The 14,426-nt window shown below is 39.4% G+C and overlaps 1 protein-coding gene across 21 annotated transcripts in view; it reads left to right on the top strand.

The window, feature by feature from the left end:
• ENAH (ENAH actin regulator) overlaps nucleotides 1–11,383 on the top strand; it is a 145,303-nt gene extending 133,920 nt beyond the window's left edge. For 11 of the 21 annotated variants that reach the window (XM_072830167.1, XM_072830157.1, XM_072830160.1 and 8 more), the window contains one exon: nucleotides 1,466–3,915. In XM_072830167.1, the coding sequence (XP_072686268.1) occupies nucleotides 1,466–1,721 (256 nt within the window). In that variant the 3' untranslated portion in view covers nucleotides 1,722–3,915. Of the gene's footprint in view, nucleotides 1–1,186; nucleotides 1,250–1,465; nucleotides 3,916–4,381; nucleotides 4,461–7,792; nucleotides 7,851–8,431 lie in introns of those variants that run through there. The other 10 variants (XM_072830159.1, XM_072830162.1, XM_072830172.1 and 7 more) reach the window with 2 other exon arrangements.
• The last annotated feature ends 3,043 nt before the right edge of the window (nucleotides 11,384–14,426 follow it).

The raw sequence follows: 14,426 nt of genomic DNA, 5'->3' as shown, positions 1-14,426 counted from the left end.
ACCATTTAAAAAGGACTTTTCTTTAGGTTGACTGAATATTGGTTCTTATTATCCAGTAGTGTATTGATAGTCGTATTCTGCTCTGGTAGGTGGTTTTTTTTCTCCGTTCCTGAAACGGAAATTTGGAAATGCCCAATCATTCCCCTAACCACTCACACACCTTTTGATAGATTTGATCCAGGGAACCCTGGGTGGCGCAGCGGTTTAGCGCCTGCCTTTGGCCCAGGGCGCAATCCTGGAGACCCGGGATCGAATCCCACGTCGGGCTCCTGGTGCATGGAGCCTGCTTCTCCCTCTGCCTATGTCTCTGCCTCTCTCTCTCTCTCTGTGTGATTATCATAAATAAATAAAAACTAAAAAAAAAAAAAAAAAGATTTGATCCAGCCAGCACTACATGTCTAAAAAGTTCACCCCAAGCAATTTTAAGCCATAAAAGATTTTAAAAGTATGTTTGAAGGACTAAACTGTATGGCTTTTCTTCTCAAGTTTTCTCCCCTATTCCTTCCCCTATTCCAGTGTACTGGCCACTTGATATTTACGGGCACCTCATCCTTGCAGGGTGGTGAAAGTACTCCATTCTCTTACGAACATCCATGTTAAGATTATATTAGTGGTAGGATGGATTAATACCCTGTAATACATAGGAGAATCTGCATGATGCTGTATTTATTAAGTGAAGATGTTGAATGGTAGGATAAAAGCAAGAATGTTGTAGTTAAAATTATTTTAAACTATGACTGGAATGTACCATTGGAAAATGTGTGAGTTCTCATATGGTTTTCAGTAAGAGCTCACAGATCTTATATTCAAAGTAGAAAAAAGTTTATATGCTTTCTTTCTGAGAGGGGTTAATTTTGCTTACTTCAAGCTACAGTCATTTTTTTTGTGTTTTGATACTTGTTGATACTTTGTAGGTAGCTTTTATTATGTCTACAGCCTATAAGAGTGGTCATTGCACTATGATTGCCTTTTTCTCTGTAATTGTCAAAAGGGGTATCCTTACATAACTAGAACTAGTGTCCAAGTACATTCTTTTGTATTGGGAAAAAAACGATTGTTTTAAGGTTAATGGACTCCTTCCATTGTTTTGCTATGACTACAAACCTATATAAAACAGGAATATAGTGCGAATTATTTCTTTAAAGTTCTATTGTATTTCCCTTTAAATGGTTTTTCCCCTTCATAGACGGGATTCTCCAAGGAAAAATCAGATTGTTTTTGACAACAGGTCCTATGATTCATTACACAGGTATCATCCTGATGTGACTTTGTGATTTGAAACTGAAATAACATATTGAGGATAGGGCTGAGCTTTTTCTACCTGGATTGGTAATCACCACAAGGGAAGTACTTAGGAAGATTGAATCTTTCATATATAGGTTTATTTAGAAGTATTTTTTAAAAACACCAAGAAATTTTAATTAGAAAAGTTAGTAGTATTCATTTCCTTGCCCTCATTTTATAGTTGGATCAGCATGAATGGTGGACACATCAACAAGGCTAGAATGGAGTCAGAGGCCACCTGTGTCTTCTCCAGGCCCTTTGTAGCTTTTGTATTTTATTCTAAAGGCTTTTCTCCTTATAAGCATGAGACAAAGCCTTTAAAAGGTAAAGTAGAAGATTTTCTGTTTATTAGGGGAACATGGGACTATGTTACAGGCACACTTGTGAAAAATGTATTCCTGGAGGAATGTCTGTGTCTCCTATATACTGTGCAGTAGATTAGAGTGCCTTTACCAATCTGACATCTACCATCTTGAGCAGGTTGTTTTCTAAGATGAGTCCTGTTAATACTGTTTTTTTTAATTAAGAAAATTAAGAATCATGTATTTCTTTCTTAATTAAAGAAATTGACAATTAAAAATCAAGTGTAAGCTTATATTTAGAATTGACTTGGTGGAACAGGGGCTTTAAATGTTATGGTAACACAGAAACCTCTGGGAAGCCCTTGTACTTTATAATCAATTATGGTGAAAACCCATAGATTACAAATAACCAATATGTGCCCATGTTAAGTCATATGCACCTATTTTTAAAAATATGCATCAAGTCTACTGGGAGCTATGACTTAAATAGTATGTGGAGGGGTGTCTACGGCAGTGAGTCAGGAGTTCTGCAGGCTGCATTTGGCCAAAATATTTTCATGCCATTGATGATTAAAATATTTTACAAGTTTGTCAGCCAACTAAATCTGCATAAAATGTTTTATTACAAGTGTGAAATCATTTTTCCTGCTTTTTTCCAGAGTGGTTTAATTGTTGTGACCAAAAGACTTACATAGAAAATTTGCTAGTGCCAAGAAAAATAACATTCAGTGAGATATTCTGCTGTTAATCTTTTCAGTTCTCTTGCTGCTTTCCCATGGGGGGCCCCTTGAGAGAATAATGTTGATAAACCTTTTTTAAAACGTGGTGATTACTTCTTTCCTTCAGTATGAAAAGTTCCCCCCTTTAGTTAATTATCATGGTGGTGGTGGTGGTGGTGGAGGATTGCATGTTAGCATGAATTAAAGTTTCTTAATTGCATGTTTCCTCAGTCGTTTGTTATATAACAATAATGTGTTGTATCATTTAATAAATATGGATATATTCGTATAATATTGCCTGGTTGGTTAGTAGACCATAGTTACTCATGTGAAAGTCAGGGATATTTGTTACATAGCTTAGGAGAAAAGCATTCATTTGGTTATACCACTTCAATGTGAAAAGTAAGAGAAAAGCATAATAATTAAGAGTGTAGGTCTGGCGAGCAGGAACAGACAGCGTGGGTAAATGAAATACACAGTATGTGAACCATCAGGAGCAGTCCCTAGATCACATTGGGCCTGGAATGCCTGCTTTTCATGCACCATGGCTCTCTGTACATGCTCTGTGTCCAGGGGATGCAGTGGTCCTCTCTAGAGGAAAGGAAATATGTCCTAGAAATAAGTGTTCTTTTCCCCCCAGTGCCTAGCTCAGGACTCATTGAGTGAAGTTTCCTGGAAGTTGTATTTCCCTTGTTTATACAAGCAGAGCAGCAGAGGTCTCCTAAAAATAAAATTGGTCGACTTGCTTTGTATAACAACCTGTTAAGCAGTCATATTTTGATATTAAAGCAATTAATTGAATATTTCATCTTCACAAACAGTGCCTATGGGTTTGGAGTATAATCTGCATTGTAAGAGTTATGAAATAATAACTTTGAAAAGTTACTGAACCAAGTCTTGGTTCACATTTGTGATATTGGTCCTCTGCACACTTGAAGATACATGACTTAGCTCTTTTCATCTGCATTGAGTTGTGGCTTTCAATCCACGGCCACTTACCATACAAAACCACAACATAGAGGAGTGCCCAGTTAAGACTCTAGATTCTCCCTGCCTGCCGGAATTGGAGAGGAGCCATGATTGGTTTATTTGATATTGAAACTTTTGCTTAAAAATACCTAATTTCTAAGGCTTATTTCTTCATGTAGAAGTTTTAATAGAAGCTATACTTCTGAAAGTACAATAATCAGCAAACTGCTTCTATGTGGCATTTCCTTTTTTTTTTTCTCTAAGATGTATGTATTAGAGAGTGTGCATGCGCATAGGGAAGGAGCACAGGGGGAGGGGAGGAAGACTCCTAAGCAGACTCCCCACTGAGCACGGAGCCCAACTTGGGGCTCAATCCCAGGACCCTGAGATCACAATCCCAGCTGAAACGAAGAGTCAGACACTTAACTGAGCCACCCAAGGCACCCACTTTTTTTTTTTTTTTTAAACAAAATAAGTTTATGTAAGTAGTAGTTGGAAACACATCGTTTAGGTGGCATCTCCATAGTAACCTCATCTTAACTGCCAGTTGGATATGAATATACTTTTAGTTATCTCCCCCAACATTATTTGGATGCTTGAAATGGCATAAAATATAGAATGAATCATGCTTATTACTAAAATGGTTTTTTCCCATAAACCGAGGCATAGAATTTGTTAACTGATTCATCTTAGTGGTTGGTCTGACAGATGTTTAGTAGGCTCCACACAGTTTCAGGACATGATTGTCCTCCTTGGGCCTCGATGCTGCAGCTGGTCTGGGGGGTCCGTCCTGGTCAGTGTGCTGTGCGCAGCCTCGCCTCCCGCCTCCTGCACAGGCATCATGCTCTTCTGCCCTTCACTGAAGAAGCATCATCATCCCGTCACCATTGTCTGATTTCTGTACAAGTAACTGGAAGTACTGAGCAAAGTGAAAAATACTTTGTTTTATGTTCTCTATTCAGTTCTGCAACTTTGACAATTAACTTTTTAATGTAATGTGTTTTGAGGAAAGTACTGAACTCTGGTGTTGGTAAATTTGCAATTTTTTGTGAACTCCTTAAACATCCCAAGTGTTATTTACCTGTCCTGGTAATTCCATTTATACAGACCAAAATCTGCACCTTCATCACAACCCAGTGCCAATGGCGTCCAGACGGAGGGGCTGGACTATGAGCGCCTGAAGCAGGTAGGCACCAGACAGCCACTTCCCTATGTGCTTGTTTGTCTATAAAAGTGGCTTCTTTGCTGGTATCTGGTAGATTGAATGCTCTGGAAAGAGTATAGAGTGAAGATATTGTTATACAAATGAAACAGTGACATTAGTACTAGATTATTTTCTTTAACTCTTCATTTTTTGGTTCAGTACATTCATGTAAAGTTCCAGCAGTGGTGGGGCAAATAGTTCAATGGTAGAACATAAGCTTGACCTGTACATGCATCGTGTACTACTGTAAAGGAGAATGGGCTGCACTTTTCACTTAACTTTGGCAAAAATGGACCCAATGTATCTGGTTTGGGCAAGAATATGAGGGAAATGGGCACTCTCATATGCTTTTATTTTCTAGAAAGCAGGTGGGAAAACAAATAACAAAGCCTTAAAAATAAATATCTTAGTTCTGAACCCAGCAATTTCACTTCCAAGAATTGATGCCAAGAAAATACTGCAAAAGTATATAAATCTACGGCGTTGGGGAGGGCACAGTGGCCATTAAGGAATCATAAATGAGAGTATTGAATATTGAAATGTGAGCACTTGCCCATGCTAGGTGAAACAAACAGGTAACCAAACAATATGAACAGTTATCTCAACTTTATGAAAAAGAATAGCATCTTGTCCTTTTTTGGATAACTTTGCATTATTCACGTGCATAATCAGAAACAAAGGGGAAGGAGTGTTGATAGGCGAGAAGATTGTGGGGCTTTAAAATATTTTATTCCCAGAAGAGGGATCCCTGGGTGGCTCAGCGGTTTAGCGCCTGCCTTTGGCCCAGGGTGTGATCCTGGAGACCCAGGATCGAATCCCACGTCAGGCTCCCGGTGCATGGAGCCTGCTTCTCCCTCTGCCTATGTCTCTGCCTCTCTCTCTCACTGTGTGCCTATCATAAATAAATAAAATAAAATAATTAAAAAAAAAAAAATAAAATAAAATATTTTATTCCCAGAAGAGGTAAAATAATTTAAAAAAAAATTGGTAGTGTCAAAAAGATTTGAAAGGTAGGGCCAGTGTACTTTAGTAAGACAGACGTCAGTTTCAAAGACCTGAGCCCAGAGGAGCTGCAGCGAGCAGGGTCATCCCCAGGAGGCCTCTGAGAGCAGTAACCACACCAGTCCCTGTTGTAACCTCATACTGATCCACTCGATGATGTGCCGGCCAGGCACTGGCTGGGATCTTAGCACAGTGCTGTCTTCTGGTCCTTGTGGGAATCCTGTCGGACAGTATTTATACTCAGATTTTGCATGACTGAGGTTCTGAGGAGTTACTTGGCTCAGAGCCCAGATCTTTCCTCAAAGCCTGTTGTCCCCATGGAGTCACTCATTTGTTTAAATGGTAACAAATGTTTGGGGTTCAAAAAAGGACCAAGAGTGTTGCAGTGATAGGAGTCAAAGATGAATTAGAGAAATACTAAGAATAATTTCAGATAAATCTAATTTTTATATGGAAAACTATTTGAAAATTTAAATTGAGTTTGAAAAGGAAGCTTGAGGTCACTGATGATCAAGCCCTTATTTTCCTGTATATTAAAACATGGTTTTCTGTTTTTGAAAAACACCTTAAAGTAGATGTTTGCACACACTTGAAAACCTGGTAAACTCTTGGCTATCTGAAGTAGTTGAGAAGAAAGGAAAACTTTCATGTTAGGGCTCATTTTAATATTAATTTGAATAAGGATATGTCATGGTCTGTATTAATAATTTCTGTGTTAGTATGCTTATTGGTAAAATGGAGGAATTAATATTAATTGGTAGTTTCAACCTTATTTTAAACATGAAAAGCTTTTTAAGGGGATGCCTGGGTGGCTCAGCAATTGAACATCTGCCTTTGGCTTAGACATGATCCTGGTCCCAGGGATCAAGTCCTATGTCGGGCTCCCTGTGAGGAGGCTGTTTCTCCCTCTGCCTATGTCTCTGCCTCTCTTTGTGTCTCATGAATGAATAACATCATTAAAAAAGAAAAAAGAGAAGTTTTTTTAAGAAAATGAACCTTAAATAGAGCGATTGAATTTTACTGGAGCTGTGCAGTGTTAAAGGAGGTCACATATTAGAAACTAATCCATCCAAAGGGTAGGTGTTATTCTTCCTTCAAATTTCATCACCTTGTCACAGCCCTTTTAGCTAGCTGGCATGTGACACTATTCTCAGTAATTTGGGGGATAGGGAAGGGGAGAAAATCTCCTGCAGGCTCCATGCCCAGCGTGGGCCCTGAGACTGGAACCCAAGCTGAAATCAGGAGTCAGACGCTCAAATGACTTAGCCACCCAGGAGCCCCTGTCCTTAGTAATTTTTTTAAATTTGGGGAAGGGGTTGTCCTTTATTTCAGAGTGAACTTATAAATACAGATTTTGCAGAATATTTGAAAGAGTGGTTTTCATGGAGGAAGGAGCATCTAGAGCAATATTGTTAAAATACAAATAGGGGGGCACCTGGGTGGCTCAGTGGTTGAGGGTCTGCCTTTGGCTCAGGTCATAATCCCGGGGTCTTGGGATGGAGTCCCACATTGGGCTCCCCACAGGGAACCTGCTTCTCCCTCTGCCTGTGTGTCTGCCTCTCTGTCTCTCTCTCATAAATAAAATGTTTAAAAAAATACAAATAGGGATCACACAAGTACTTTAAAATTTCTAGTAGCCATATAAATAAGAGAAGTAGGTGAAATTCATTTTAATACATTTTATTTAACCTAATATAACTAAAACAATATTTCAGTATATAATCCCATTATATAATTATAATGTGTAATAATCTGTAATTATTACACATTATTTTCCTCACACTAAATCTTTGAAATCAGGTGTATGTTTTACACTGACAGTGCATCTCATTTTATACTGGCCACAGATGTGGCCAGTCACCCAGATGTGGCCAGTCACCAGGTGCTCAGGTGACTACGTGTGACTGGTGCTTGCCATATCATACCATGTAGGTCCAGCAGGCCCCAATCCACCCTTGCAGCTCCAGGGGAATCTTCGATTCCTTGAAGCATAGTTGGGCAGATGTGGAATTCCATACTTCCAGATCGCAGATTGACCAGGATCTGCTTATCTAGTTTACTTCTCTTGTTCCTTGGAAGTTTCATTTTGCACCACCTTTCAGACTCCTTCCAGAAAATGAGGTTAAAAGCAGAGCTATTTATTATCTTTTCTAGAAGTTATCTGAATCCTTTCACTGGATGGCAGAATTATTTTTAGTTTTATGTTTTACATTAGTTTTTCATATTTTATATTCTTAAAATTTTATATGAGCAATATTTGTAGCATTAATTTTTCCCCTATATTCCTGATGTTTTTCTTTCTAATACTTTAGGACATTTTAGATGAAATGAGAAAAGAATTAACAAAGCTAAAAGAAGAGCTCATTGATGGTGAGTATATAAGCAGATTTGCTGCCTTTGTAGTGTTTAAGAATATCCATTTTTAAGGAAATGCACATAAATAACCAGTTTCTTACTCAAGGCATAAAGCAGTTACTTTTGCATAGTATCCTGTCCTTCACTTGGCTTAGGATGTCAGGAAGGAGCCCTCTCCTGCCTACAATGGAAGTTATTTGTAAGAATAGTGATAAACAAGGTCCCTACGTACCAGGGTTTGAGTAGCTTCAGATGGAAATCCAGGCAAATAGACTTGTCTCTGGATTGCCTCTCCTCATGTCCCACCCTACTACTCTCTTGTCCTGAGGCCACAGAGTCTTTGTTCTCATTTTGTGCACAAAAGGAAGAACGCAAATGAGTTAAGTATATGTATTGTGTACATATATATATATATATATTAGTACTTCTTTGTGTTAAGAAAACAAAGTCCATGCAGCAGAAGATGCAGGGTCAGCTCATTTTTTTTTATTACTGGGAGTTTGAAGACAATCACTAAGATTTCTTAGGAGTGAATCACTTGCTGATTTTACTTTATCATTGTATTTACTAGAACTATGTTTCCTTTTCCTACCCAGCGATCAGGCAAGAACTGAGCAAGTCCAATTCTGCGTAGAGAAACAAACCAAGGAGAAATAGGACTTTAGTCTGGAGAAAGAAGAAAGACCCCTGTGAACAACAGCCATTAACAACAAACCCCTACATTTTGTGAGCTGTGAGAAGAAAGTGGAGACAAATAGTTGGAAGGAGGAAAACCAACATACTTGCAAGCCTTCAGACGCTATTACTCTGGCGATAAGCTATTTCCCTCCCAGTTTGCTGCTTTTTTCTGACCTTTTCAACAGGATGGAAGAGTTGGATGAGAGTTCCTATTTAACAATTAATGCAGAAAATACTAAACCCATCAGGCAAGATCGCCGTGCTTTGAAATATTTTCATGTCAAGACAAAACCGCACGTTTTTCACAATCCATTGCTAAAATAAAGAGGAGAAAGGCTTAAGAAGTTTGTTTTCAGAGAGTGCTGATGAAGAATTTAGCAAGTTACACTATTGTAAATGTTTCTCTCAGGTTTGTCTTCCTATCACATTTGATATTCCGTGAGTAATGGAGATCAGCCCTGTGTAGGTTAAGATCATAAAATGTGGAACAAATGGAATTGTATGTGCTTTCAAAGGGTGATATTTATAAGAAAGTGTCCTAAAAATGAGTTGTCTGGCTTGAGGAATTTTAGAATGATAGGAAGTCTCTCGAGTTAGCCTTCATGCAATTTTGTAGATTAAAACGTAAAATTCATCCAGAATTTAAAGATTTAGATGCCTTCCTAAATTGTTAAAATGCTTTACCAAATCTATGACTCCTACATAACACACACCAGTGGTCAAATGTAAAACAATATATTGTAGACTTATTGTAGGTTTTCAACCTTTTTTAGATTTATGCATGTGGACATTTTTATAATGTAATTACAACCACCACAAAATTAGCTTTTTTAATTGCAGACAGTAATGCATGTCACACTAATATGTAGTGGCCTTTTCAAGGCCTGGTCCCAGGGAAAACATTTTGTAGAATATAGGGGGTGGGAGGAAGGGAAGGAATAATTTTTCTTTTAAAGTTAATTTCTGCACTGTCTTTTTTTCTCAATTACCTGCATGAATAATAATGAGGAATATTTTGTGACTTTAATTGGTAAATATGTTAGCAGAACCAAGTACTCAATCTTTTACATCATGTCTTCAGCTGTTCGTATTTTAACTTCAGTAATTTCAGTGGTCTGAAACATGATTCTGAGCTTCACATGGATTACATTGTACTGTGGAACTCGAAAATTTGATCCCTGAATTTGGCAGTTATTACTACCTAGGTGCCCTGCAGTTGGACAGGTGTTCAGGTACGTGTTCCTGACCAGGAAGCTGCTTTTGAATTTTGTTACATGGAAACACATGAAGTAGTGATGTCAGCAGCAACTGAAGTCACAGACATCACGTGGCAGAGGGGACCAGCGAGGGGCTCTGCTTGGTTTTCTTGTCATGATGGAGCAAGACTCAGGTGGTGGGAAGAAGGAACTAGATCCTCCACTCACCCCCACATGGGTCTGGGTGTGTGTGCGTGTTGTGTACACACATGCAGTGTGTAATCCACGCCCCACCCCACCCCGGAAACTTGTGAAGATTAAAACAGGGAAGAAAATCTGTATGTTGCAAGGATAGTTTTTTTTTGTTTTTTTTTTTAATTTAGGACATTAAAAATTCTCCAGGCTCTCCATCTTGATTTCTGCTTGGTATGTGCCATATTTACTTTGAAATCTTTGATTATCTGAAGTTTTACTAAAATTTTGAAGAAGTAATCCATTTTCATCTGCTTTCTAGATTTTGTAACCTCAGTTGGTCAGACAGCTTGTTGATTGCAGTTTATCATTCAAAAAGATTTGAGTGAGGGAATTGTTTTCCTTGTTAAAATAGTTCCTGTTTCTGTAGAGACTTCAGTTTTAGAATTAATCTGTGATGGATGAGCGATCATAATTCAAGTCTACAGTTCTGTTTTCTATCAACTGTTCATTGTTAGGAGTAGGAAAGGCATTCAAGCGGCAGCAAGCCTCTAAAGTAGCGTCTTCTAAAAGAAATAGGAGGCACTTTTGATCTTTATTATTGTACTTTTGGTTATGCAAACACTTTGATGGTATAAGTGTTTTAAGTCCCCTATAAATCTGGTGAGAAATCACTTGATTTTGTCGGTGAAGTTAGTCTCTAGTAGGATAGAATGCTGGGTACAAGTGGTCCAAAGTCAGATAAAAGACTACAGCAAAACACTAGATCTTCAAAAGGAACTGGTTTATGCACTAAATGTCTCGTGCCTTGGTCTGATCCTCACGGGATGTCTGTGTAACAGGACAGAACCAGTGCTGGGTCACATCGTGTTCCATCAGTTTGCGTTTTCCCAGATTGCTAACTGTTCTTCCAAGAAGTTTGATTCAGTCACTGTACACATTTACTGTCCTATGTGACAGTTTTGTCATTGTTAGAGATTTCAGTAATTAAAATGGGAAGCAGAAGCTTCAGTTACTCTCCTTTATGGAAGTGATGTTCCTTGGAACCCATCATGACGATGGTGTTCCTGCTCTTGTATGCTGGGTGTCTGAAGCTGAGTGCAGTTCAGGGGGTCCTTTCTGGTTACAGGAAGGCACTTCTTTCCTCAACACTGTGATCTGACCCGTGACAAATCTGTCCTATACGCTATGTAAATGGCCAACAGTCCATTGCAAACCCACTGAATGTACAAATCTTAATGCCGGTGCTGAAATCTCTCCAGAATAGTCATCATGGTTTCACAGTTGGTTCAAAATTTGCAAGCATCACGTGTCAATCAGAACTGAAGATGAAACACTAATGAATGTTGGATTCCCATGCTTTAGGTGTGCTTCCTTTTTAGATTTTTCGGTTCTCTTGCTATTTTTACCATACTGTTTCATTTAAATTTCCTACACGCTAACTTCGTTTGTGTGATTGAAAATAAACTTGCAGTATATACATGTTGCTTGTTTGTGACACTTAGATGACACTATGAAATAATCTGTCGGTTCTAAAATAAGTTCTACTGAATGTGAAAAGCCCACACAAAAGCCCTTGACTTCACAATCTAAAGTTTACACAGCTCTTCACTGTTCCTTCAAGATTTCCTTAAAAATACTGAGTAATGCAGAGAAAGGGAAGAGGTGATTATGTGTCTACTGTTTGTTTGAAATGACTGTTTTGTGTCCCCTCGGCCAGCCTCAGTGCAGTGGGTTACTCTTCTCGTCAAGAGAGGGACAAAGGTTTAATTTTACAGTTTTGTTCTATAACATAGGTACTAGCAAAACTCATGCAATTACTATTTCCCTTTATGTAGTCTACGAGGGAAAGAGCCTTAGCAAGCAGTGAATTTTAAGCATAGTAAAGTCTGATCTGTAGTGTTTAGTGTGCCGATTTCCCGAAGCCTTTGTGTGAGCAGGGACACTTTTTATCTGACTTCACCCAGTACTGATTTGGAGTCCATTGTGAAATTCTGATGTCTTCATTAGAGGTACATTAACACTTGTCTTTCCTCTTTCACCACACCCCAGTCACCCTGACCCCGGTTCCTCCCATCCTCTCCACTTCTTTTGACAGTGTATCCCTGTCATTCACTGGTGCCTGCAGCCATGTCACTGGCCACAGTTCAAAAAATGCCAACCGTCTCAGGCTCTTCCCTTCATGTATAAATCACAATGCTCAACTACAAACTAGAAGTCGCTTCCCATTCAGAAGTGAATTAAGCAACATTGGGCACCTGGGTGACTCAGTTAAGCATCCAACTCTTGACTTCAGCTCAGGTCATGATCTCCGGGTTGTGGCAGAGAGCCCCATGTCAGACTCTCGGCTCAGCATGGAGCTGCTTTCTTCCTCTGCTCCTGCCCCCATACTCTTAATAAGTAAATAAAACCTTTAAAAAAGAAAAAAGTGAATTAAGTTACCTTTTCAATTCGCCTAGCCACAACTTCTATGTCACCTAAGATGTGTATATACTTTCAATGCTATTGTGAAGAGTTGGGCTCGATTCTAAGCAATATCCTATGGAGCACAGTTTACAAAGGAATGTTGCATCATAACTTCATAACCCTGTCACCTTTGAATCTGTCCATTGGGGTCCTGGGTGCTCAGTTGGTTGGCTCGGTCATCTGCTTTCTACTCGAGTCATAATCCCGGGGTCCGGGCTCAGGCCCTGCTCCAAGAGGAACCTGCTTCTCCCTGTGCCCATGCTCACTCACTTTCATTCACTCTCACAAATAAAAAAAATCTAAAAAGTCTGTGAATTGGTAGCATGAAAATGGCATCACGTAAAGTGTACTGTGTGAAAGAACTCTCCAGGGGCCTTTTTGTCACTTTCCTATCATCCCGTTTCCTAAAGACGTTTACTTCAAAACCCCAAACCTGTTGTATGCCATTTTTGTTATTACTAGAAAGATGAATGTGTGTCTGTACATCACCTCAGAACTCTGAGGGATGAGAAAGGAGTCCCCAGAGTGCATCAAAAGCATTGATGCTTAATATCTCTAACTTGTCACTGAAAAGCTGTTTAGTGTTTATACTTGGGTGCTTCTGAAGTTGTCAGAACTTGAAGCACGTGTAAGGACCTGTGAATCTGAGTGAACAGAATTGCTTTAGGTGCCTGCAGCTACAAGAAGACATCGTGAAGAACGCTGACTTTCAAGAGTAGCTTTCTCTGGCGTCTCAGCACATTTGATGAAGATGCTCAAGCGGGCAGCCCTCCAGGGAAGGATGTTTACCTGATGGAGCACTGCCGGTGGGACCCATGCTGCAGCCTCTCAGGTCCCAACATCCAGGTGGGCCATGGGCTTCCCGTGTCCCCATTATGTTGTCTCTGTATAGTTTTTGAGAATCAAAGAGATTTTTATATCCTGGTGATATTAGAAAAGTGAAGCCTTCAACTTAAGTCTAAGGTTGCTAAGAAAAGGCTACCACAGTAAATGGAGGGTGGCGGGAGTGTTCAGCACCTCCTACCTGAGCAGCCACACTGTGTTCACCTGAGGGGCATCTGGGGTCTTCCTTGATGGACACCCATTTAAACACTGCTCAAGTACAAACTGAATGTACTTGCCTTCCTAAATAGTTCTTTATAAAGCAAGTTTTTACGAGAGGGCAAATCAGTGACTTGGTCATAGGGTATAAAGGAATGACTGCCACATTTATTCGTTAATCGTGTTAAATTTGAAGAAATCAGGGACGCATGGGTGGTTCAGTGGTTAAGCATCTGCCTTCAGCTCAAGGCGTGATCCTGGAGTCCCCGGATCAAGTCCCACATCGGGCTCCCTGCATGGAGCCAGCTTCTCCCTTTGCCTGTGTCTCTTCCTCTCTCTGTATCTCTCATGAATAAATTAATTTTAAATTTTTTTTAAAATTAAAAATTTGAAGAAATCATATATGTGAAGACAGAGAAAAAAATAGATTTTTCCTTTGAATGATTGTAGGTGAGTGCTGCTCAGAAACTCCCTAAACTGAAGGCACCGGCCACTAGATGCGAGAGAACACAACTTTTCCTTTTCAGTAACGGTTTATTCAGAGGACTAAGTTTGTATTTATACCGTAAATGAAAAATCTGTATGCAGACAACAACCTCCACGTTCCTCATGTGTAAATTTAACTCTTTCCTCTTAGCTTCCAAGAATGATTTCTTTCCAGTAGGTAAAATTTTTTAAACCCATGAAGAAAACACTAACGTAGCGAATAATGTCCTGTGGGTTGGTTCATTTTCCTAAGTGGTGGTTAGGAAATCCTTCCTTCCAGTAAGTCGTGGGGAATGTGCAGAAAAGCGCACTGCTGGTCCTTTGGACTACGTGAGAAAGGATGTTTGGAGGAGGAGAAATCTACACTGAGGGGTATTTAATTCTCCAGCAGGCACAAGAATGTGTTCTGGTTGGAAAAGGCCAGGAAAAGACGTTTTTGGCTAACACTCTGAGCACACACTGTTGCAACCATGGGACATGCGTGCCACAGGTGGGTTATTAACATTGGTTCCTAAAACTACTAACATTCCAT

This window comes from Canis lupus, chromosome 6 (genome assembly GCF_048164855.1).
Source record: "Canis lupus baileyi chromosome 6, mCanLup2.hap1, whole genome shotgun sequence".
Classification (NCBI taxonomy): domain Eukaryota; kingdom Metazoa; phylum Chordata; class Mammalia; order Carnivora; family Canidae; genus Canis; species Canis lupus.
The sequence above is the reverse complement of the archived record's forward strand: the minus strand, read 5'-3'. Positions and strand labels throughout refer to the sequence as shown.